The sequence below is a fragment of the Tauraco erythrolophus genome, chromosome 8, assembly GCF_009769465.1.
Source record: "Tauraco erythrolophus isolate bTauEry1 chromosome 8, bTauEry1.pri, whole genome shotgun sequence".
Taxonomy (NCBI): domain Eukaryota; kingdom Metazoa; phylum Chordata; class Aves; order Musophagiformes; family Musophagidae; genus Tauraco; species Tauraco erythrolophus.
The window spans coordinates 42,231,743-42,256,098 of NC_141472.1; the positions used below are offsets into that span (position 1 = coordinate 42,231,743).

A 24,356-nucleotide genomic window follows, 5' to 3' on the forward strand; every position below is an offset into this window, starting at 1 on the left:
TTTCTCATGCTTTAAAGCTGTTACCCATGTAACTGTAAAGTGTCTCAGTAGTTTCAGAACAGAGTAAAAAATGCAAAACGATGAAAAATTTGTAGCAATTTCATTATCTGTCCACTGCACTAAATGTGAAAACTTGCATTAAAACTCTTTTACAACATGAGTTTCACACAAGTTACGCATACTCATATGGAATGAAAAATAACTTTAAGGCAGTTATTTACCCCTTTTTTAACAGAATTCAGCTGGCCTCCAGTATCTGCACTTTTTCCCACAGCAGGGAAAGTTCAGGTGCCTGGCAAGGAGGAGATCCCTGAGATTCATTTCTTGCTTTTTCTGTCACTTTTGTTTGGTTATGTCAGGACAGTGTTTGAAAATCATCCTCTCTTCCTCAGTTTCAAAGGGAAAATTACTTAGACCATGAGGGAAGATTAATGAGATAATGACTAGGGTTCTATCTGTTGATGTTACTCCTGATACGATAAACCCCATGTTTCCCACTCTACATTTCAAAAATGCTTGTATAGGTACAACGAATGAGTCTTGCACAATAGCTTCTGACCTACAATGCTGTTTCTGCATAAAAAGTATTGATTTCAGCGCTAACACTCCCATCCCTGGAAGTGTTCAAGGCCAGGTTGCCCAAAGCCTCATCCAACCTGGTGTAGTGGAGGGTGTCCCTGCCCATGGCAGCACGGTTACAACTAGATGACCTTTGAGGTCCCTTCCAACCCAAACCATTCTATGGTTCTATGATTCTAAGTGTGGAAAAAGCAAAGGCACAGCTGAAATCCTCCGCAGTGCTCCGAAGACAAAAACGAGACATCGCTGGGTTTTAATTCTTCTCGTTATTCCCTAGAAGGAAAGTTATATTTGTGCTGCCTCTAGGCAAAGTACCATCCCACATGAACAAAAGAAGGAAACTGAGATCACATCCATTTCATCTTGCTGCTGCTCCTCCTGCACAGAAGCTCTCCGCAGATGCTTAAGTCCCTGACACTGTATCTTCAGTGCTCACATGTCACAGTAAATGGTTCATTAAAAATGCATAGACAGATTCTTCTTAGAAGAGGGGAAAAAGATCCGGAGTTTAAGGCAAGAGGAAAATAGAAATTAAAAGAAAAAAAGTAGAAAAGGGAAACACTCCCAAAATTCACATGAGAAAGGCACGCAAAAAAGACATTTAAAAAGAAAGAGGAGGCAGCAACTGTGTTGACATTTAGTGTGTCTACTTGGGATAAAGCTCATCCTTTTACTAGCAATAAAAGCAATAGCCTAGAGAAACTCCAAAGCCCTTAAAGCACTTTCCAGGAATTACCTCCCCAAAACAGTAGGCAGTTTTTCCTAATGACTGTACAACATTTGCACCAAACTACTGACCTTTTTTTTTAAAAAAAAGTAATTAAACAGGAGCAAATCTCTAACGCAGATACAGACAGCTCTATTGATATTGTGCCTGTAGTGACGTAACTGAAACAATACTATGGTGCTGCACCCATGCAACAAAACTGGGGTCTATTGTTTGCATCCCAAAAATGAGCATATTTGTACCTCTCCTTATTTGTTTCTTCTCACATGCTACGTTAAGTAGGTCTGCAAAGGATGCAAGGCTCACGTGCAGCACCAGTGGGGCTGAAAACAGACTGGTGCTTCTGGAGCGATACGAAAGTCTGAGCACCTGATCCTAGTTACCTATAATCATCCCAATCCATACACCATTTGCCATGGTCCCATTAGGCCTAAAACCAGGACGGAAAAGAGAGAACGACACGCTTCATTAGTGATTCCTGCAGTCCTGATAAACACGTGATTGAGAAGACCAACCCTATGCTATTACTAGTTTTGTCATATTTACTGGATGGCCAGAAGGCTTTACTCTGCTAAAGGGATCCTGCAAGCAAAAAAACACCCAGCTTAAGAATAATAAGCTACTTGAGTAAAGAGACACCTCCTTACTATGACATTCATGCAAATGGTATTATATAGGTGACATATTTATTCTATTTTTATTCAAAATCATTGGTAAAATACAAATATGGACCATAACTTACATTGGTCAGTAAAAAAAAAAGAAGCCAAATACCTACAGCGGGAAGTATATATATATATTCAAACACACACACGTACAATAGCAATATTTTTAGCCATAATTTCCTACTCATGTGGCAACATGACGAGCATTTTGAAGAAGCTGAGCCAAGTGAAAATACAACCTGCAGAACAGGTCATATTTAAATATTCTGCTATTGAAGAATATTAAAAAGTACAGATTAAGTAGGAGTGTTGTAATACTTACATTAATTAATGCTTGTAAATCATTCTGAAACACTTGGATAAAAGATGGTATAAAAAGTGTTGCCACATGTCTTGATCCTTCTAGATGTGCACAATCCCATACATCTCATTTTACTTTTTATGTATTTCAAATCATTAAAAATACAGTCAATGGATTAATTTAGTGTTGGTGTTTGAACACAGCAAACACCAAGGATGCCCGAATCCTGATTAAGAACTCCAGCAGGCACCTCAATATAAGTAGACTTAAATATATAAATTTCTTCATGTCTGAATCCAAGTGCTGGTCATGGCTCACCAGGTCTAGTTTCTCTGTTGCTCAGTGAATTAGCACAGCTCAGAACGCTTGACAATGTTGCTCAGCCTGGACTTGGCTGTATATTCCCATATGTGAAATATACATAATCATAGAATCACGGAATGGTTTGGGTTGGAAGGGATCTCAAAGACCATCCAGTTCCAACCCCCCTGCCATGGGCAGGGACACCCTCCACTACACCAGGTTGCCCAAAGCCTCATCCAACCTGGCCTTGAACACTTCCAGGGATAAATAATAACATTATTCCATCCAATCTAGTACAACCTAGTATTCACATCACAAAAAAACTGAGACCAGGCCATCACGCAGCCCGAAAAGGAAGGTATTTGAAATCCATGGTTAGTGAACAACGGACCAGTTTTCAGAGAACTTGGTACTTTGTGCTTATGCAAACACAGCCGTTTACAAAAACGCAGAAATTCAAGGCCCTTACGCTTTCCTGCATTGATCACCAGATCTAAGAGACATGTCTTCCTTTTCACAGACAGGTAACCTATTTTGTGGTATCTGTTTAAAAAAAAGCATAGGGCGTCTCACCAAACACACGAAGAAGCAGAACTGCTGTCCTTAAGGGGGATAACTTAGTGCAAAAGTGTTTTATCTAAAAGAACACAAAGCAGCACCAATGCACACATCTTCCACAAAAATGAGAACACTAGGAACGAGAGAAGTTGATGATGCCCCACCCCTGGGAGTGTTCAAGGCCAGGTTGGATGGGGCTTTGAGCAACCTGGTGTAGTGGAGGGTGTCCCTGCCCATGGCAGGGGGGTTGGAACTGGATGGTCTTTGAGGTCCCTTTGAACCCAAACCATTCCATGATTCCATGATTGTATGACTCCTTGCTGCTCTCTCCCTCCAAGCACACGCTGCTTTGTACCCACCTTCTGGAGCAGAGCATGCGTTCCACTTTCGCGCCGCATGTAGAACAGCACGGCGCTGTGCCCGTCTCGGGAGCTTCTGAAGGCTTTCCCAGTACAAACACCCACCGCGAGCCACTCAACGGACACACAGCGACAGGAAATGGGAGTTTGTGTGATTCGGAGGGCGGCTGAACACGCTGCCAGGGGCAGGCAGCGCCGCCGCCACGTGAGCACAGCACCCCGCTCTTCGTAATTAATCTAATGTAATTAACTGCATGTGATGGGCTCTGTAGGTACAGCCACCTATTAACGTGCCGCCTCGGCGTGACGGCGCCTGAAAACAGGGCTGTGAACACGCGCTGGGTGCTGTGGCAGCAGCAGCGCCTCTGCCATGGGCATCACCACCTCTGCCATAGGCACCACCTCTGCCATAGGCATCACCTCTGCCGTGGGCACCGCCACCTCTGCCAGGGGCACCATCACCTCTGCCACGGGCACCATTATCTCCTGCCAACGCTCCCCGCCAGGGACCAGCCCCGGCATTCCAGGCCGGGGGAGCGAGGCGGAGGGCCGGGAAAGCAGTGTTTGACACCACCGCCGGCAGCAACTCACAGTTTTACACCACGTCTCTCACCGTTTTTACGGTAGTTTTGTTGAGTTTTTGAGGTTTTTCGTGTTTTGTTTTGTTTTTTTTTCCAGCCCTCCGTCGCCCGAAAAGGGCCGCGCTCAGGGAGAAAAGCTCCCGACCACCAAGAACGAGCCCCGCGAAGGTGAATTACTATCAACGGCGGGTGGGACCGGGAGGCGCCAGCCCTCCCCCTCCGGCGCCGGCGGGACCGGGCGCAGCGAGCAGGTGGCGGCGGCGGGCGCAGCCGGGCCCGTCCCTCGCACCTGCCGGCTGCCGCGGCGGCCTCCTCGGGGTGGGCGCCAACCGCCCGCCCCTCCCAACACCACACACACAAACACACTGCGTTACCGAGGCGAGCGGCGACACAACCCGGCCCGCACCGACCTTCGCTCTGCAGAGCGGGCAGCACACACACACCGGCGGGGCGGGGGGCGGCGGCCGAGCGCGGAGCACCGGGGCGGGCGGGTGCGAACGGCGGCGCGCCGCGGCCGCGCCCAGGGGCGGGAAAGGGCACACGCGCGCGCGCGCACGCACGCACACGCGCAGGTAGGGGCGGGAGCGCGCGCTCCCCCCGCCCCTCGCAAAGGCGGCCGCGCTCCGCCCCGCCCCGCCGTGGAGGGGAGGGGAGGGAGTGGGGTGGGCGGGGCCAAGCGGCAGCCGCCGGGCCGTGAGTGGGTAGGGCGGCTGTCAATCCGGGGCGGCGCGCGGGCCGCCCGGCGTCGCGCGACGGGGCTGCCGTGATTGTGGGAAAGGAGAGGGGAGGGTGGGGGAGGGGGGGAGGAGGAGAGGAAACAAAAACAATCGTCCGGGCGCCGCCATCTTGGGTCCGTTCTCCACGCCACCCGAGTGAATGGGTAGATATGAAATTACCACAGGGGAGCAGCAGCAGCAGCAGCAGCAGGGCACGGAGGGCTGTTCCGCGCTGCCGGCCGCACTCGGGGGACGCTAGAGACGGCTCCTGCCGCCGCCGCTGCCCAGAGAAAACCCCCGGGCTCGGCCTTTTCTCCTCGCCAGCCCCGAAACTGCACTCCTGGAGGGACAAAGTTGGTCTCATCCGCGCTGCCTCCGCCGCCCGGGAGACGAGAGAGTTGCGTTCGGCAGCGGCTTCCTCGGAGCCCGGAGTGAGCCGGGGTCGGAGTTAGGGGAGAGGGCGACGAGGGGATTCCGCCCCCCTCCGCCCTCCGGCCGGGGCTCGCCCGGTGCGCCGTGCGGGAGGCACGAGGGGGAGGCAGCCGGACTCCAGCAGGCTTCTCCTCTCCACCCCTGCTGTTTCTTATTCCTTTCTCCTAAAAGGAAGAAAAAAAGAAGGAAAAAAAAGAAAAAGCAAAGCAGCAAGAACCGGATTGAAGGCGCGGGGACGACGACTGCCTCGGCTCTGCGTTTGAACAGCGGTGAGGCGGGCGGAGGTGCGGCGAGGGAGAAATGTGTCCGTGAGGAGTTGGAGAGGAGCGGGAGAGTCACCGGCAGCTCCGCGGGAGGAGCAGACCCGCCGCCCGCCGAGCCGGCACGGAGGTGCCCGCCGCAGCCTTCCCGGTGCCCGCAGTCCTCGCTCCCGAAGCATCCGAGTTCTCCTGGAAGCACGGCAGTCAAAGGAGGAAGGATTTGCCACAAAGAATCTATCACCCTCCTCCCCATCGGCTGGATACTGCTTTTTTTTTTTTTTCTCCAGTCACTCTTCTGTGTTTAAATACCAAATATAGCCTCTTTGGGGGGAGGGGATGGAAATATCTTAGAAGAATTTGAAATCTTGCTCGGATTCGGGAGTGCTGGTGTGGCACGGCCCGGGAGAAGGACCGCGGAGACGGGAAAGAGAAGGGGAGATGCGCGGCTCCCACTGACCGGCGGAAGGACTAGAGATTTGCCGCTTTTTGGGAAGCCCGAAGGTTTGTTTGTTACCAAACTGTTGTTTCTCCCCTTTCCCTCTTCTGGGTTACGCTAAATCCCTCAGCATTATTAAAGAAAACCGAAGTGCTGCCCACGTGTAGCTGGTGGCTTTCTTTTTTTTTTTTTTCCAAGGTAGTTTTCTTCAAGAAACTGTCAAAGCTTCCTTCCTCCCTTCAGCCGGAGGCTTTTGAGGTTTGAAACTGAAATGGAGCTACTTTTCTCCCAAACACTACATGTTGTATAAGGGGAGGCAGGACGAAAACATCGTGTTTACCGATTCCGATACTTCTCCCCGCCGCTCGGCGCCCACGAGGGATGTTTCACGGTGCTTGATGTGCAAAAGCAGAGTTGGAGCGTGCTCAGAGACTTCGTCGTGTCCAGCGGCTTAATCGTTGACTTTTTCTTTTTTTTTTTTAACGTGGGTTCGTAGCATACTTTTATGAATTAAATTTGCCACCGTTTGTACAGAAGCCAAATGACACGTGCGTTTTGAAACACGGTTCCAAATATATCCATCCCTCAACCCGGATTCTCGCTAGAAAGAGCCGGAGGGAGAGCATTAGTGTCTAAAGAAAGCTGATTTTACTGTTTTGTGAACACTTAATCTGCTGCAGAAATGTTGCTATAGGTTGCTTTATAACGGTTCAGCAAGAAGGGAGATTTTCCAGCTTGCAGGACCCAGGAAACTGGATACTTAAAGTCACTTAAATGTTTTAACAACATTGGAAAATGGGAGCTGCTACTAAGTTGGCGTTCGCTGTTTTTCTCATCTCTTGTTCTTCAGGTAAGTGAATGTTCTTGGTTTTCTCACTTTAAACGTGAGGCTTTGGGGTCAGCAGTTGAAAGCTTGAGGTAACATTGCCGAAGCATGGATGAGGGAAAATCTTCCCTTTTTTTTTTTTTTTTCGGATGACAAATGTTTGGGGATGGCAGTGACTGTAAAGGCAGAAGCTGTTTTCATCGTTATTCTTAAAAACGTTTATAACATGGGCGTTTCAAACGCGTGCGGCGCTTGGATTTCAGCTCAGTTATGTGGAACAGATGTGGAGACATAAGCACCCAGTGCCACATACAGTGGCAATGCAATTATTAGTGTTTCATGGTGGTGTTTTTTTTTTTTAATAAGAATAACCCGGCTGAAATACTCTGAAATTCAAGAATATCTGTTTTTCCGGACCATTCACTGGCCACCTTCATTAATGCTTCATTAGATCAGAACGGGTACTGCTCTAGGCATCTGCTCGTCCTTTAGTGACAGCGAGGGGTGTGTGCGCTGTATGCGCAGAATTAGGCTGAAAAGGCAGACTTTCGGTTTCTAACTACAATTACAGCGCTTTGTCTTTCGCTGCGCCGTACGTCGCTGCCTTGTATCGCGAAAGAAAGCTGCTACTTTCCTCTCCAAAGCAGCAAAAGTTGGGTTTCAAACGCCAGCTCCACGGCGCTGAGAAGCGAGCGGGGCCCCCGGGAGGACTTCCCCACGCTGCTTCAGGAGGAAGATGGTTATGGTGGCAACCAGTGGTTGGGGGAACTGTTGGTGCAGTTCTGCCTGGAGCTCCATCAGCTTCGCACAAAACCTGCTGTGAGCTGTGTAACGGGTCTAATACTTGTTCCCATGCCAGCCTGGCACTTTGTGCTTGCACTGTGCTACTCTGGGTAGGTTTAGATACACTTTTTAGCGTTCTTGCACGGTGTGCCCGGGTAAGCTGGCAGACAAGTGCTCAGCTTTTCGGTGTAACCGGTGTAAGGCAGTGATGAGGTCCGTCTAACAGTGCCTTTTAAAACTTCAGTGTTACAATGTCCAGGATTTTGCTGAACAAGGCGTTTTCGTGTGGTTAGTAAATGGATAGTCTAGTCTTCTGTCTGTAGCGGTATTGATCAGTTCCGTGTGCGCTAAATGTGCTGCGAAATGGCGAGCGGTGCCAGAAATCAAGCAGAAAAAAATCCTTTCTGGTTTAACCAGAGGAAGAACAGAGCAGGTTAAGGACAGAGAGGGGTTCGGCATTTCGGTTTGTGTTTATTTTATCAGGGTATATTATTTATTCCTCTTTTTAAACGAAACAGGATTTCTTCTGACAGTTTTGTCTTGCAGTAGATGTGTCTTTCATCTTTTCATAATACCTTGGTTTTAAGTTACTCGAGCAACATTCCTCTTAATTCAGGAATATTTTCTATAGGGAAACTTCTTTTCCCCCCTCTCACTAACAGTTTCTGAAAGACTGGTGCCATCTGCTCTTCTTGTCTGTCTCCTCCACGTCCTTCTATTAAGATCTTTTTGCCTAGAGCACAGAATCGTGATCCCGTTGACATTATCTATACTACTTATTAAAAAGAACGGCTTAAAAAGAACAAAAGCTGTCTTTTCTTCAGCATTTCTTGCTCAGGTTGTTCTTGGTAAGGCAGAATGGATGTTTCACTTGCCTGTGAAGATGGAATTAATCTTTGCTAGATGAGCAGGAAACTGGCTGCTGTTCGAACTGCTTCTCATGTTAATGACATTGTTTTGGTGGTTATTCCAGTATTACACGTTAAGTGTTCTGGCATTTAACAATTATTAAACTATTTTCTACTGCCCTAAAACTTTAGAGTATCCGCAGTCCTGGTGTAGGTCTAAAAATAAATAAACTCAACAGTAAGCTATTGTTTTTACGATCAAAATTACAAGATTATGTAAGCCCTTAGCACAAAGTACAGGCATTTTGGTAAGTAGTGTTTCTTTTCTTCACTGTGACTTGTTTTAAGATCATACCTGATCATGGTCAGAAGTAGTGGTGTGTTTTTCCATTCTTTAGTCTGGGAAAAGTCTGCCCGGGCTGGATGTTTAAGAATATTGGCAATGGCTGAAGAAACCCTCGAGTTCAGGTGTGAAGATGTCTGGTTTGTTTTTCTCCGGTATGCAGTCTTCAGCTACTCCGAGTCTGTGTCGGGGAGTGTGTGTGTGGGGGGGGTGTGTTGGTTTTCTGTACTTATTAATTTATTTTTATATGCAGCTATTTTCTGCAGTTGTTTACATAGCAAATTAATACTGGTGTTCTTTATTTAGGTGAAAATGCGATGCGATCTTTTTTCCTACATGATGGGTGTGGAAGTGGTCTTTAGGTTGAAGGCATTTTGTTTATACTATCTATAAACTGCTGTCTGAAATCCTCTAAATGTACTTCCAATGGACAGGAATTTCCAGTGAATTCAGTCTGATAGTCTTTGCTATGGAAGTGCAAATGTTTTCCCTTTCTGACTAAGACGTTTGAAAAAGAGCATCTGTGCTGTGTTTTTAAGCTTTAAAATATTTGTAGATGCTTGGATAAAAGTGGGTGTAGGTTTGCACCCGTTTGTACTAATTCAAGAGAATGAGATCAATGTGTATTAACTGAATGTGAAAACAAAGTGCCCAGGTCAAGGTTCTCCACGTGCCTGCTGATACACTTTATATAAAAACCTCTGTGTGTTTTTGATTTAATAAAGAACAGAAGATCCTGAGATAATAATAAAAAAATAATCAACAATTGAGTAGGCTTCCTGTGCCTCTCGTAGGGGAGGCAAGATTGTAGGTGAGCTTAAAAAAGAAAAATAGTAAGTAAGATAGCTTGTTCTTCAAAGAACACTTGTCTTTAGCTACTATCTGTGTTCTCCCCTCCCTCAAGGAAGTGTGTTTCTATGTCTTGTAGTAGTTTTCATGATTGCTGAGTTACACTTGATGAACTTTCAGGAACAGAGAATGTATACTGCCATAATAATCTGTGATGTTTCAGAATATATGCCCTCTGCAGCTGAAAACATAGGAGATGTTGAAGTAGTGGATTGTCTTTAACCAAGATCTTTTGTTGTGGGTGCTATAGTTTTTAACATATCATAGTTCTTTTGTTACTCTTAAGCTCTGGATCTCCCAAACCATAACTTCTTCTCTTCTGACCTGCCTGCTCTGTCTTTGGTACCTGGGCGCTCTGTCATACTAGTTCTGCAGCTCTAAGTCTCTTACAGGGGACAAGACCTGTGTGTGCTAGAACTCACTTAAGCTCCCTTCATGCTAAAAATCACCTAAGCAAAAGGAAGAACATCAGAAAAGTCTCGGTCCTCTCTTTTTTCTTTCCTAATGCTAGATCATTCTCAAGCCACTCAGAAGGTCTTGAGTAACTTTGCTGAAGGAAATGGCATGTCAAAGATACCTTTGTAGTTGAAGTAGCATTTTTACTGCATGGGGAATGTTTTATTCTTTGATTTTTATTCTATTCTTGTCCTGTTTCATACTGATTATTCTCAGGGGAAATGATTTTTTTTTTAATTATTTTTTTCCCCTAAAAAATACCTATATAGAACTGAGAAGCCAAAGACACTGCCACAGCTTCAGAAGCTGAATGGTTAGGTGTTTTGAAGGAACTGAGGAGTGGGAGGTGAGACTCTGTCCTTTAATTTTACTAGTGCAACATTTTTGTGACTGTCCTTTCATTATTAATTTTTGGTAACACTTGAAAATCCTGCCAAAGGTTTAGGAGTATTGTTTGTGAAATTGTCTTTGCTGGTATGTTCTCTACAAGCTGTTCATGATTGTGGTTGAACCCGAATCATTTTATTGCCTAGGCAGAGCAATAAAACGTTTCAGACTTAGTACTGCTTTTAAAGTGAAATCCTGCTCGAGATGCCTTTTTTATAGGAGTATACGCTTTTTTGTATTGTTTGTTATCACTGGGCAATACCGCAGCACTGTTGGTGTTGCTGTGGAGAGCAGAACTTGTAAACCTGCTTGATATTGTTTTCAAGCGTAGATACCTTTACAGAGATATAAATGTTACGCAGTTTGCAAAGTTTCATGGCTCCAGGTTGATGCTATAACTGATTACAGATCAAAATTCTCTTACTAATTCTATGTGGTCTGTTAAATATTAACAGCAGTTACAAACCCTGAATCTTCTGGGTTATGAGAAGTAGCTGAACTTGTGCTAAAGCAATGTTAGAACATGTAAGCATAGTTCTAGCAGAACTCCACTTGACAAATGTTTCCAGAGGTGCTGCTGTGATGAGTTTATTTGCGTATCTACCCTTCGGACACGAGTCTTTTCTCACAGGGAAAGCTTAAATAAGTTTGTCTTCCAATGCTGGATGCTATGGCAAGGGAGAGGTGTTCTGTGTGAGGGGAAAGCTGTTTCATGCTCTGTGGGGGTGCAAGAAGGTAATTACTGCTATCATGAGTAATATTTTTCAGCTGGTGATGGATTCGGATGATTTGCAGATGAGGATAGACAAATACTTTTTTTTTTCCTCCATTATAGAGGTTCATTTTTGTCATATGATTAGTTTTAGGTAGGGGGAAAAATAACAGTAACTCCAGTGTTTCTCATTCTTACTGATTCTATCTTCCCTTCCAACCTTTTACAGCTCTAGCTTTGACAATGCCTAGCTTTCAACTCCCATAGCTTATTTCTCTTTGAAACTGGAATTCCATTCTATTTCAGATCATCATTACGAAATTTATATGTATAGTGTCTGGATCCCTTAAAAGGTGGTAGTAACACTTTCTTTACTCATAGACAAATGTCATGGGCACAATATGCAAAAGTAGTCTTTCGGAGACCTACATGGTTTGGAGCTGAGATAAAGCAAGTCCTAGGTGCTTATCCTTGGGAAATCATCTGGAGAATAGTCATTATAACATGGGCTGGGAAAAGATAGAGGTTGACAAGGGATCTGATTGTGGAAGAGACTTCTTGGTGAGGGCGAGATGCATATCCACCACTTAATTAACAGAAAGCAGATTAATGCAAATGTCTGCTTTAGCTGGTTGGGAGAATACATGGTCTGTTAGCTATCTGATGTTCCTGAAAATGAGAACTCTTTAAAAAGATCAAGAAAATTACGAATTTTACAGCCAAGTTCTTGTGTGATGAAATCTTAATGTGTTTTTGTTGCCTTGGTGCTTAAAATTCAGCACATCTTATTTCCCCTTATTTCCATATGGAAATTGAAGTGTTATTGGATGCCAGTGACTTTATGTGGCATCTCTTCTCTCCCCTACACTGTCTGTGTGGTGATGGAGTTGTGTGTGGTTTTTTTTTCTTAGAAACAGTTTGTGACTACAGTGCCAAGCAGCAGAGCATATTTAGGCTTAATCCCACAGAAACTGAATATTTACTGCCGTATTGTTTACATTGCATATCTTTGTGGCTAAGAACCCCAAACGTACGTTAGATGCATGAAATACTTTGATTGTTGGTTGAAAGAGAGCAGAGAAGGGTTTATCCAGGGCTGTAATTACTGCGAAGGCACCATTCCTTAATACTTTCACAGTAAAGTAACCCCTGAAGAGAAAGGTCAACATTCATGGATTTCTTCTGAATTTCCTAGTTAAAGCTGTAACTAGAAGCAAGTAGTCTGTCTAGAAAAAAAAAAAAATTAGATGATTTGCTTCCTAACTGGAGGCATAAATCTCTGGTTATGTGGTTAGAGGTATTTGAAAAACACTTGGAAGTGAGGGAAGCATTTGTGGGAAGACTACCTGTTCCTGCAGCCAGAAGCGGCTGGAGGTGGCACTAGTATTGTTAGGATGGGATCTACTGAGGCTGGGTGGTGGAGGCGGGAAGTGCTTCTTTGTACCCACCTCTACTTACTGCTGGCACAAAAAAATGAATTACTTTAGCTAGTTCAGTGAAAGAATGTGCTTTCGTTTTTTATCTTCGTAACTTCTGTTCCATGATTCTCCCGAATTAATCCCGTTTTCAGGCTTGCAATCAAAGAAGGTTGAGCAGGATGGTAGCCTTCACCTCTCCGTCTTTGGAACTGTCTTTGTGATGGTCCTCCTAATGAACTGTGCTGCTTTGGGGCAGAAACTGCATTACGGAGCAAATGAGCAAGTGACACAATTCCAATTGTATTGATGCCAGCGAAGGTCTGAGTGACGGCTGGGTAACCTGAAATCTTAGTGACTTTATCCTGTAGCAGTGGAAGAACAGGATAACATGATAAGAACACTGGCTTGTGTGTAGTGCCAGCTCAATGTTTCATTGCTTTTCGAGGGTTAATTAAGTATTGCTAAATCCTAAAAGCTTTCCTTGTAAAAGTACTGATATTTCTGTATTCTGCTGGTGTATCTGGTTAAATTGATGCAAGATAGTCTATTTCTTGCAGAGTCAGTCCAAAATTGTAATTAATTTCAGTGCTCTTCTTGAGCTCTTCACTGAGAAAGCTTGTTAGTAACTATTAAACTACTGTTGACTTGGCCTTCATAGGATGTTGAGTGCCTTTAGTTGGCAAGAAGGCTACGTGTTGTTGAAGTAAATGACTACATACCACCTTTGGAGACTCTCTTTATTTTGTTAAGGTATAATTTGTATTTTTAAGGACTTATGTGAAGCTGTAATTAGGTGGTAATTCAATTCAAAATGCTGAAACCAGAATGTAATTCAAAGCAAACCCGTATATGCTCTTAGCTGTGATGGGCATGTAAGAAATGCCAAAATACTTTTTTTGCTTTCATAACTCTTGTTGTGAGGGGAAACATTGCCTATAGATAGGGAATTGAACTGACTGAAAGACAAGATACTCAGGAAGAATCACTCTTTTATAAATGCTAGATCTTAGCTAAAATGAAAACCAAAAATGTTTCTCAAATTCTTTTGTTTCCTGAAATCTGAGATGGTCATCAACTAAGCTGAAATTCAGAAAACAAACATTGTATTTTGCCTTTCCAAACGGTATTGCTGTCTGATGTAGTTTTGTTGTGCCCCTGTATGTCTGTGTAATTGTTTTTCAAACTGAGAATAAGACTCTCTGTCACTCAGAACTTTGTTGCTTTTCTGTAGCTTTAACCCCTTACAACTTCCATTCCTAAATGGAATACATTCCATGTGTTGTCATTTCACCAGAAAAGAGTTAGCTTTTATAACTGAAGTTGCAAAGTTTCTTGTGGCAGATCAACTTTTTCATTTCAATGGTACATCCATCCTTTTTAGAAATGGAGAGAGGAGAAAGTGGTCAAAAATATTTAGGATATTGTTTCTGCATTTTCTGAAAGATACCACACTTTCTTGTGAGGATAATTCGATGTGCAGTTTTTATTCTGGAAAAAAAACAGAAAGGGGTAACTCAACTCAGTGATTTTATTTTATTTTTTATATAATTGACTGTAGACCTGAAGAACGTTTTAGAGATAATCTGTGGCTTGTCTCTTTTGACTGTTCCTAAACTACTTTGTGAAAAAAGGCTGCAGAGTGAACACAAATACCGCTTAACTACTAGTGCAGCTCTGATGCTGTTTCAGCTTGTGCCAACTGGTGTCTAATGAGATGACACGTAAGCACAGTTTGAGGGGTAGCGTGGGCAGGGGGCCAGTGCCAGGAGGCAGCACAGTCAAGCCTGTACCAGAATTCCTGCAGCTTCAGCACTTCAGTGTGCCCTCACCTTCTATCTGAGAGCGTGGAGTCTGTACCACCAGTATGCTGTGAAAAGATTCTAAAGATTTACGCTGGGTTACACTTTAGCTTTTGCATTATTTTGGATGTTCAAACTGAAAAACTGTCCCACTTACAAAAAAACCCCAAACAAACCCAACAAAAAACAAACAAAAACCCACCACCAACAACAAAAAAAACAAACCAGCCCATAACCTGCTTTGGGGCCAGAAGAACATCACATGGAGCCAGAAGGAGGTGGTCCATGGTCAAGTGCTGTGTGGAGTGGATGTGCAGAGTCTACAACACGTAGTGTAGGGGCCAGTGAACAGTCCCTGAACCTGTTGTGGTCTGCGGTATAGATGCATGCCTTGAATTAAAAATGCCTGCTTCGTGTTTAAAGATTATTTCTATTTTAGGTGAGTAGTGAAAGTTTTGATGCAGGAGCGGTGCAGTTGGTGGTTGCTGTAATCTTGCAGTCTACATGTTTCTTGATGTCGTTTCATAATAATGACTCTGAATAGAAATGGTAGTTTCTTATTTGAAATTACTTTTTAAAATCATAGGAGCAGAGATTCATTTGAGTCATCAGATTGTCTCCTCCAGTGTCGTGCTCAAAGCAGTGTATTGTCCATCACACCTCAGGGTTCTTTTCAGCAGAGCCTGGTCTGACAGTGACCCCTCGTACTGATGCAGAGGGTGCTCTGTCCCAAGACTCAGGACTTCACGTTTGTCCTCGTTGAGTTTCGTGAAGCTCCTGTTGGCCCAGCTCCTGTCTGTCTAGGTCCTCCCGAGGGCCATTGCTGCCACTGAGCACCCCAGCCTCTGGCATTGTCTGCAGACTCACGAGTTTGCACCACCTCCTTCAGCCATCACTACAGGGGTGGAACAGGATGGGTCCCAGGGTGGTCCTTGGGGGACTCTGCGCGTGGTACTTCACATCCTGCTGTGGATGTGTTTCCTCCCTGAGTGGTTCTGTTCCAGTCGCACACTGGCTGTACCTCAAGCTTGATTTACGAGCTCGAATAGCTGATTTGAACTTCATTTCAGCAGCTTCCTTCCTTTTGGTGGCTTGCAAACTCGTGATTCGGGGAGGGTTTTTTAAGTGAAGCTGTAATATCATGACCTTATTTTTTCAGGTTCAGAGTTCTTATCTCATCTAGAGAACACTAATCTCTAGTCTTTAAATACTGCCTAAACGACCATAGTGGTCTTTATTCTCTCAGCTGTATCTTTAATACTTGGATTTCAATATCAGCAGCTAAATTGAAACTTAATCTGTTTTTAAAAGCTATTTTTAAATATAACCAATCACTTTATCAAGCCTTCCAACATGAAAAACTGTTTTCTTCTAGGAATTTTGGGGAAGATCCACATAAACAGGGAAGTGGTTTAATCTTGTTCAGTTACAGTGTTAAGAATAGGAGACAAAATTAAACTTTGCAGTAACTGTTAATTTTAGAAATTTTTGGTAGTGTTTGTCAGTAGAGGGTACAGATAGTTCTCTCTAGCTCATAGCAATTACACGATGGAAGAGTTTTCTTTAAATATTTCCATGTTTCAGGGTTGAAAAACAGGCTGTGAAAGTTGCAAAAATTTTAAATTGCACACAATTGTTTGAATTGCTGTACTTTTTATAATTAATTAGGTGATCTGCTTTTCATCACTTGTTTATGAAGCTCCTTTGAGTAGCATAGAGAAGACCACTGGTTAAATATTTGCATTTTAATTGTCTGATCTTTAATTTTGGAAAAGGTCTGCTTGCAAGTTATTCCTAGGAATAATTGTATTTCATTAAATTTAACACAGCCTGTCAACAAGCTTATCTTAGTTGGCTTTTTCAAATGTTATGGTTTGATGACATTTTGTTTAACTTCAGGTTGTAGCACATACTGGGAGGGGACAGACCCCAACAAATTAAGGCTCATCTAACTGTACCCATTTAGAATAATACAAGTCAATAGTGAGATCTTTAATTAGTTGGTATGTGCCATATATGTACTAAGAGCAAGGTATGGAACCGTGAATAATTTGCGAGAAGGTTATTTAAAACCGCAGGATGGTTTTGTTCCCATTCCTGCCCTCAAATAAATTTTCCCCTCCCTAAATAAAACAACAGCCCTTAATGCAGCGGTGAGGAGTGACTTACCAATGCTCTGAAAACCCCTCTATGGAAAAAAAAAAAAAATACATGACAGTTTGAAAGTCTTCTGTTTCTGTTCACTTGGAAAAACTACCGAATCACATCCTATTAGGTCAGAGGCTTTCAAAGAAGCCGAGAGCGCTCAGGTCCTGCTTTTTATTCCAGTGGAAATGGAGTGGATCTCTCATGACACATCTTGATTGCTCCAGTGTGCAGCCGTACTTTTCCAGTGGCTTAAAAAACATTCTGATGGATGACAAATAGAGCAAAATTAATTTTTCTCTAGTTTTGCCCCTCTAAATGAGGGAGCTGTACTTTAGCAAGTTGAACTTACATCCTCCTCTTGTCTCCCCCACATGATTTGTAGTTATTTCTCCGAAGTATTACTTTTTAAAACAAATTTTACAGATTTTTTTTTTTTTATTAAGATAGTTGGAATGATTCAGAAAATCCATTTGAATGTTGGTTGGACCTACAGCGACAGGTGTTCTGGAGGTTTTGCTTGAGGAAGGGAGTTTTCTCCTGTTCTTTACCCTCTTGTGTCCCACCAGACCGTATGAGGGCAGAAACTTTTGTTCTTTTTTAGCATCCCATAATATACTGACTATGTGCTTGTGAGAACACCCTTCTAATGACCCGTCATGAGGGTTCAGCCATAAGACCAATGCAGTTTTCGTTGGTTGGGTGCTAGTTGTGGTTGGTTAGGATTTTTAAATCTTGAGTGATGAGAATATGTTCCAAAAGAGATGATATTGATATTACTCTAACAATGTGTGAGAATAGAAATGGAATAATCCTTGGATCTTATGTAGTCAGTGATGAGTAGAATTTAGAATTTGTTGAAACATCTTGTCTTACAATTTTGGAAGGAGAATGGTGCCTGGTACAGTGGGATGAGGTTTTGAGTTGGTGATTGATGAAGATTTTCTAGAACCTTCCTCTGCCAAAGTTTTTCTTCTGAAATTTAGTAATCCCAGAAGTTTTTATCTCACCATTATTATAAATGTTTTGGTGTTGGAAGCTCTTTCATTCGAAGTGAAGATGAGGAATGCTATCTGTGTAGAAAACCTACTGGCATGTTTTTTGTTTCTGCGTAATCACTTTGGTCAAAGTATGAGGCTTCTTTCAACAAGGGATGTAGAGCACATAACTCAGTTAAAATCTTACTAGCTGAGTGCTGCCACGCTTCAGTATGTGAGAGAAGAGGTAAATGGCTATTTCCATTTTCTTCATGTGTAAGAGTAAAAATGTGTGCTTATATTTGATTTTGGTAGACTTTTGGGCTATTTACAAGCTGACAAAGTATGTTCTGAGAGTGCTTCACTTGACCACCTGAACTCTTGTCCTCGCTGTCTTCCTTCTAGCCAAAGTCAGTGTAACATTTTTCTGAGACAGAAGCTTATTTGCAGGCTGGATGCTTGTTTGAAAAATTCGTTATTCAAGCATGGACTGACACATTCACTGTGCAGTAGGTTGTGAACTTTGATAGGAACTCTAGCAACGTTACTAATAAACTGCAAAATCCTTATTGCAGATAATGTACGAGTTGAGTGTCTAGCATGTGTCAGATTTTGCTTGGTCGATGGTATTGTTAGGATATTTGAGCAGAAAAAGTTGTTTTGAAACAGAGGTAATGAAATAAAGTTTTAGAAGTAAGCCAACGCAGTGCATGCTTTTTAATTGTTCCTCCAGTAGTTCAGCCAGGTTCAAACACCAGCTGATTAACTTTTATTTGTCCAAATGGATTATTTCAGTTGCACCTATTGTTAAAGGTGACAGCTGGTATCTCTTAATGTAGCCCATTCTGGGCAGCTCGTCCTTCTGTAATCAAAACCAGAGGAGTTTCCTTCTGCTGAGAAGTCCCTGCTTCTCCGTGTGGTAGAAAGTTACGTGGGGTAAGAAGTTAAGTCTTTTCTTCCCCCAAGCATCTTTGAAGTGTCACTACTCAAAATTTCTGTTGTGTGGCACTTTTGGATGACATTGCTAGCTTTAGGCTAGCATCTCTATTTGATGTAGTGTAAAGAAGACTTCACAAATTTTACAAATGAAAAAATATTATATTGTAGAGTCCTTTGTGTGGTGATGTCTTGTAGCACTGTCAGCTTTGATTTGTGTAGGATAGTTAAGAAAAACTGATTGGAGAACTGGGAGACTGGCAGTTCCTCTTCTTGATATCCTCTTCCTCATCCACGTACCCACTTCATGGTGAAGTTACATTTCACTGTTGGTTCAGCTCTCTTATACACCAGCCCTTGTGGCTGTCTGACATTGTGCTGGGCTCATTCAATGCCAAACCAGCAAGAGTGACTTGAAAAAGCATCAAGTAGCTTCCTGCAAGCAGTATCAAATGGGGACAAGAGTTGGGTTAAAAGATGACAGAAGCAAGGAAAGAGATGGGTGGAATAAGGGCTGTCAGTTAGTCTGCACACATTGACCTGGGAGATGAATTATCAAGGGAAAATGACACGTCAGAGTGGGTGAATAGAGCTGTTCTGTGTACGTATTGGGTAAGAAAATAAAAATGACAAAATTAATTCTAATTTTCAATAGCCTCCATCTTTAAAAAGAACTTGCTTCTCTTTTTCAAAGTTCTTCAGATGATCTCAGCGCATGCATGTTGTCACAGGATATTTTATCTTCCCTTGCTTTTTAAGTATCTTCATGTGATGTTATTCTCTAGGGCCCCTAGATTAAACCTTTCCAGGGAGAACGACTGGCCACAGCCTGTTGCAACATTGCTCCAGATAGCACCTTTGCTCATCCTCCGTTTCACTGGTACAGAACTACTGGGTTTTTGTGGGGGGTTAGGAGGCTTGGGTATGAGAGAGCAGGAATCTAGCGGTGAAGGGTTTTCCTTGTCATCCTTCACTGAAGTGGCACCCTCTTGCCTTGCACTTGTGGCTGTTTCACAGATAGCGGAAGGCAAAGTCCTCATACTTACGGAGAGCATGTCACAAACCCATAGAGCTGGAACCTGGATCCGTGAAACCTGCTTCAAAGGAATAGGTGATAAAATTCAACTTCTGTCTCCCAGGTTTGCTGGGAACAGTGAGATGGGAACTAAATAGGAGATTCAGACTGATACAATGGGCTGTAAAGTCCAATTACATCCCAAGTTTAAGAAAACAATTTGGAAAGACTATTTGCAACATAATCTTAGTGTCTAATTTGTGGTACTCAAATTTTAGCTGTGCGTTGTCCTAGAAGCTTATTATGTGCAGGTAGGCATGCAACTTTGTGCGTAAACTCTGGAAAAATCCTGATCCAAGCAGAGAATAGACAGCAAGGATCTAGAAATGATGGGGGAAGAATGTAGGAGAGGTTCTTAAAATAATGAACCTCATTTGATAATGTGTGAATGTACTAAATTCAAAACACTAAACACGGCATCAATAATCACATTTACAGAAAATAGCTGATCTGGTTGGTTTTACGTATCAGCTCTACAGCCATTATGTCCAGAATCCCCATCTCCCCAGTTTGAGAGGACTCTGATCTCATGAGTGTTTTCCAGTTGCCGGGGAAGCGTGTAAGAACCAGGCTACTTGGCAGGAGCTTGTTGTGTTGCTACCATTACAAATATGAGTGTCTCTTAAGCCTGATGAGCAAGCTGGTGGAACCAGGGCAGTCAAGAGTGCAGAGCAGTCATAAACAGGCATCGAACTGAAAAAGCCATGCACCAGGGAATTCTTCCAGACAGCAAGGCATGCTTCCTGAAAGAAGAGGTGTGGGTCTGGCAAGTCAGGATGGGATTGTGGAACTGACAGTTCAGCTGCTAACCAGGTCTTTGGAGCAGCTACCTAAACTCCTCAGCCTTTTGTCACACTCTAGTGTGAAGTAAGCCTCAGGCTTTTCTTAGGCTTTGTTCAGACCTCGTGTTGCTTTTAACCTTTCCTGGAACTCTAAATGGGAACTTCTGTATGAAAATCCAAGCATGGGCAGCAGAAGTGAGAAGTGGATTAGTCTCCAGCAGCAGTGTTCTGAAATTCTGAATAAAACGTGACTGGAAGTCCAGATCAGTTTCAGAAGCATGAAGGAATCTCACCTTAGGTGTTACGTGTAACCTGTCGTCTTGCTGTTTCTTCCCAGCTGTGGTCTTCTCCAGCTCAGCCCAAAACTTGCCTCCCTTTTAGGGAAGAAAGAAGCCAATGTTCCAAGGCCCAGGCTACTGTTTCCAGCATCCTGTTCCTTTGGCTGCTTCCAACTAACCGATGTTTAAGTTGGTTTCTGCTGAAACAAAGTAGAATTTTTAAACCCTTTCTTCCCTGAGGTGATGGCTTCTGCTGAGAGCATCTGGATTAATGCAATGACTTACTGCCAACAAAAAGTAGAGGCCTAAATCTACATTTTCTTTTCTGTCCACCTTCCCTCTAGTGAGGCTGTTCATTCTTTTCCTGGCAGCATAATGTTCCTTTTTTACCTTTGCCAACACACCTTTCTATTCAATGCAACAAAATCTCCACCCCACCCGCCAGTCCCCCAAAGTATCTGTTTATTTGTTACTGGAGTAATCTGTCTAAAATTTTAGGAACTAAAATATCTTACAGAGAAGTCTGGTAAGTTCTGGAGGAAGGACAAGATAATGGCAGTGGAAGCAGAGAGAAACAAGGCACTGGTGAGACCGCTGGCTCTCACACTCTCCATATCCTTTCCCAAGCCAGCTGAGAACATTGCTCACAGAAGGTGCATTACCTCTTTTTGTTAGACTAGTTTTCAGCCAGCTTGGCACACTGGACCAGCTTATTTGTACAGGAAAGGAGGCAGAGCCCTGGTGGGATTGATATGGGCTGCCATAGAACTGCAGCCGCAGAGATGCTGAGGCAAATGGATGTGAATGACTGTAAAATTCGCCGGTCAGCTGATCTTCAGCCCACTGTGGAATCAAACTGCTCTGGGGCTGACAAGGTCATTGAAGTCTGGGCCCCGTCTTCAAACTGCTGAGCTTTTACACAAAAAGCTTTTATGTGGAGTTTCCAGTAGCTGCCTTCTACTGGAGAGTGAGCTCTTCTCTAGTACATGCATTCCTTAGATAAACAAATATTTTTTTTTTTTAAGTGGATGGCCTCAACTCTGGGAAAGATGGACTGGATGGAGGCATCAAGTCTAGAAGTTGAACTTCTGTGGGCAGGATCTTCTGTTTGTGCTCTGGGAGAGGGCAACTCTCCACTCTGTGGTTAGCAGTGCCGTATTTCTCCACTGACTATATGGGGAACTATATACCGAAGTTGATGGCATCACCAATCTTGGTATCTCTGCACAAATAATGCTACAGTCAGGTAAACAATGTAAGACAAAAAACAAAGGCAGTTTGAATGTTACCTCCACCTTAACTGTAGAACGTTTCTGTTGAGTACATTCAAGATGAAGGTAGGTGTCTGTCTCTTGTTCAGTTTATTTTTCAAGGAAGCTTTTGTTGTAAGGAAGGTAACTCGGAAAAGCCTAGGTTTGCCTGTATTGTCTCTAAAACACTGGTCTTACTGCTCCTGATAGGACAGAATAAACTGCTCCTGAGTGCTACCCAAAAAACTCAAATCATTGTTAACTATTTGGCCACTGATTTACCAAATGCATGTTGACTGTGATTACCTGTAGGTAATCATTGTCCTGAAGAAAGAGAAAACTCAAAATAAAAAGCAAACATTTTTTTTTCTAAAGAGTCTCTTCTCCTGTTGATCTTAGTGATACAGCTTTTTATGTAGTCATTTAAATACTTGTGGACTACTGCAGAAGAAACACCTTGAACAGGCAAGACATGAGAATTCTTCCGTAACTTTTTTTTTTTGCAATTGTGAAGCTTTGGTGGTCGTCTGGACTGCCAGGAGAATTTACTGCTGAATGAATTCCTCACTTGTGACAAGAGAAACACCTGTTTCTGCCTAAGCAGAAGCACTCCTCCATCAAAGACAACATCTGGCGGTGTAAGCCCTTAAACTTCTGTTTATGACTTCCCTTGCTGTATAAGTTACTCGAAGTACAGCTTTGGAAGTTCTCTTGAGAAAGTAAGCATCGGTGTAATGGGGATTACTGGCTATCTCAAAGAAAATGCAGCACTAGAAATACATCATCATTCTGTCCATCCTTAATACCTGAAGTGGCCTTATTTTACTGTTAAAGAAATGCATTCTCTTGGGTGTTAAATTTTTTTTTAATAACTACGAAGTAGAACGTTACATACGGATGTACATGTAACTTAATCTAAACTAAATGCAAACAACTTGAAATCTGCATAGTTGCTTTCTAGTCTCTTAAAAGTGTCCTAAGAATTCCAAGCATCAGACTAGAGGATTCAGCTTTTAAGAATAATTTTCTTTTAAATCACGTTGGGAATTGGAAGTTAATAGCCTAGATGCAAGTACTTGACAGTAATTTCTCCATCTCAAGCCATGCCGACGTACTGCCTTTCTCTGATAACCATGGAAATGTGTTTAGGGATGCTTTTGGGGCTGAGTACCTTGGTGAGTTGTCTTCCTGTTCAGCCTTCTGGCCAGCTGCTCCGCATCAAATCCAGTGAAGTGGTTGATGAAGGTACTTAAAACAGAAAAAGTACGTTTACTAATGATGGGTAATTAAACTGTAGAACTCACTGTTTCAGAACATGTGGAAATAAAAAATGGTTTCACAAATGGACAAATTCAGGGAGGATAGTTTGTCCAGAGGGATTTAAACTTGGTCTGGATGCAACCTCCAGATCAAATAATTCCTGATTGCTGAATGCTCCTGCCAAAAGCCTTTAGTTAAACCTATAGTTAATGCTGTCTGATGCTTTTGAAACGTTCTCCTCCAAAGGATATTTCTGATGAAAATTAGGCAAAGCTGCTCGTTTTTCCTGTGTGTGTGCTTATACCGAGCTGGCACCTTAACACCAAAATGCTTTACAACAGTTCATGGAAGATAACCATTGTTGGAACATGCGAGTTCTCACCTCTTCCAAACGGGAAAAGTTCTGATCTCGGTGTTTGCACTTGGACTTTTTGTATGTGTATGCCTTCGAAAGGGAACATCAGAGAAGCATTCCTGCCCGAGATTCCCTTTGGCTTTGCACCTGATGTTGTGTAACTCCTGACTCCTGCTGAAAAGGGAGTGGGCCTTCCCATGGCGGGCCTGGTGCTGGACCCAGCCCGTTGGGTGCCAGAAGGGAGGGAGTTGAGTCAGCAGTTACCATTGATGTGCGGAAACACCATCTTGTGCAAAGTTCACTTTGTGTCCCTTTGCGGTGTGGATTGGAAAGTTAAATTGTAGCTCGTGTTGTAGTTGTGGTTCTGCAGTCGTTTCTTTTGCGTAGTGCTGAACGGGTGTTCTGTAGGGCATGAAGGGGATCAGAGGGTGTGAGGAAGGCACGTTCTGAACAGTGAGGTCTGGGATAATAGGCTCATAGGCAAGCACTGGGTAGTTAATCTGCCTCTGTGAGTTGGTACTATGGATCCTAGGCAGGGTTAACGTCTCAATTCTCATCAGACTCCACGTGTTTGACGCATACAGTGTCAGCATAGCCAATATAACATGCTGTTTCCTTTAAACGTGCTTATTCTGAGTGACTTCAGTCATAGCAGCGACGGAGACGTTGCAAACGATTCAGGATAATCCAAAGTAAGTATCCCGGGTTCTTTTTAAGTTGCTTTGATGTGTTGAATCTTTATCATCAATGTTGCTTGAGCAAAATAGACCAAAACTAGTTTAGATTTAATAGTAGTCTGTGGCCTGTAATCCTGATTCAAGTGTAGATATCTTCCCTGGTCCTAAGAATCACACACTGTAGAACTTTCGGTTAAAAATTCTGTTTTCTAGTTACCTCACCTAGATCACTGGCAGTCTGAAAGATTCTTTCTGCTTTGTACTATGTGCAGCTATTGAGGTG

The 24,356-nt window shown here is 43.3% G+C and overlaps 1 protein-coding gene across 2 annotated transcripts in view; it reads left to right on the forward strand.

The window, feature by feature from the left end:
• The first annotated feature begins 6,095 nt into the window (after positions 1–6,095).
• ACVR2A (activin A receptor type 2A) overlaps positions 6,096–24,356 on the forward strand; it is a 66,020-nt gene continuing 47,759 nt past the window's right edge. For both annotated transcript variants that reach the window (XM_086615727.1, XM_086615726.1), the window contains exon 1: positions 6,096–6,767. In XM_086615727.1, coding sequence (XP_086471853.1) covers positions 6,713–6,767 — 55 coding nt within the window. In that variant the 5' untranslated portion in view covers positions 6,096–6,712. The remainder of the gene's footprint in view (positions 6,768–24,356) is intronic.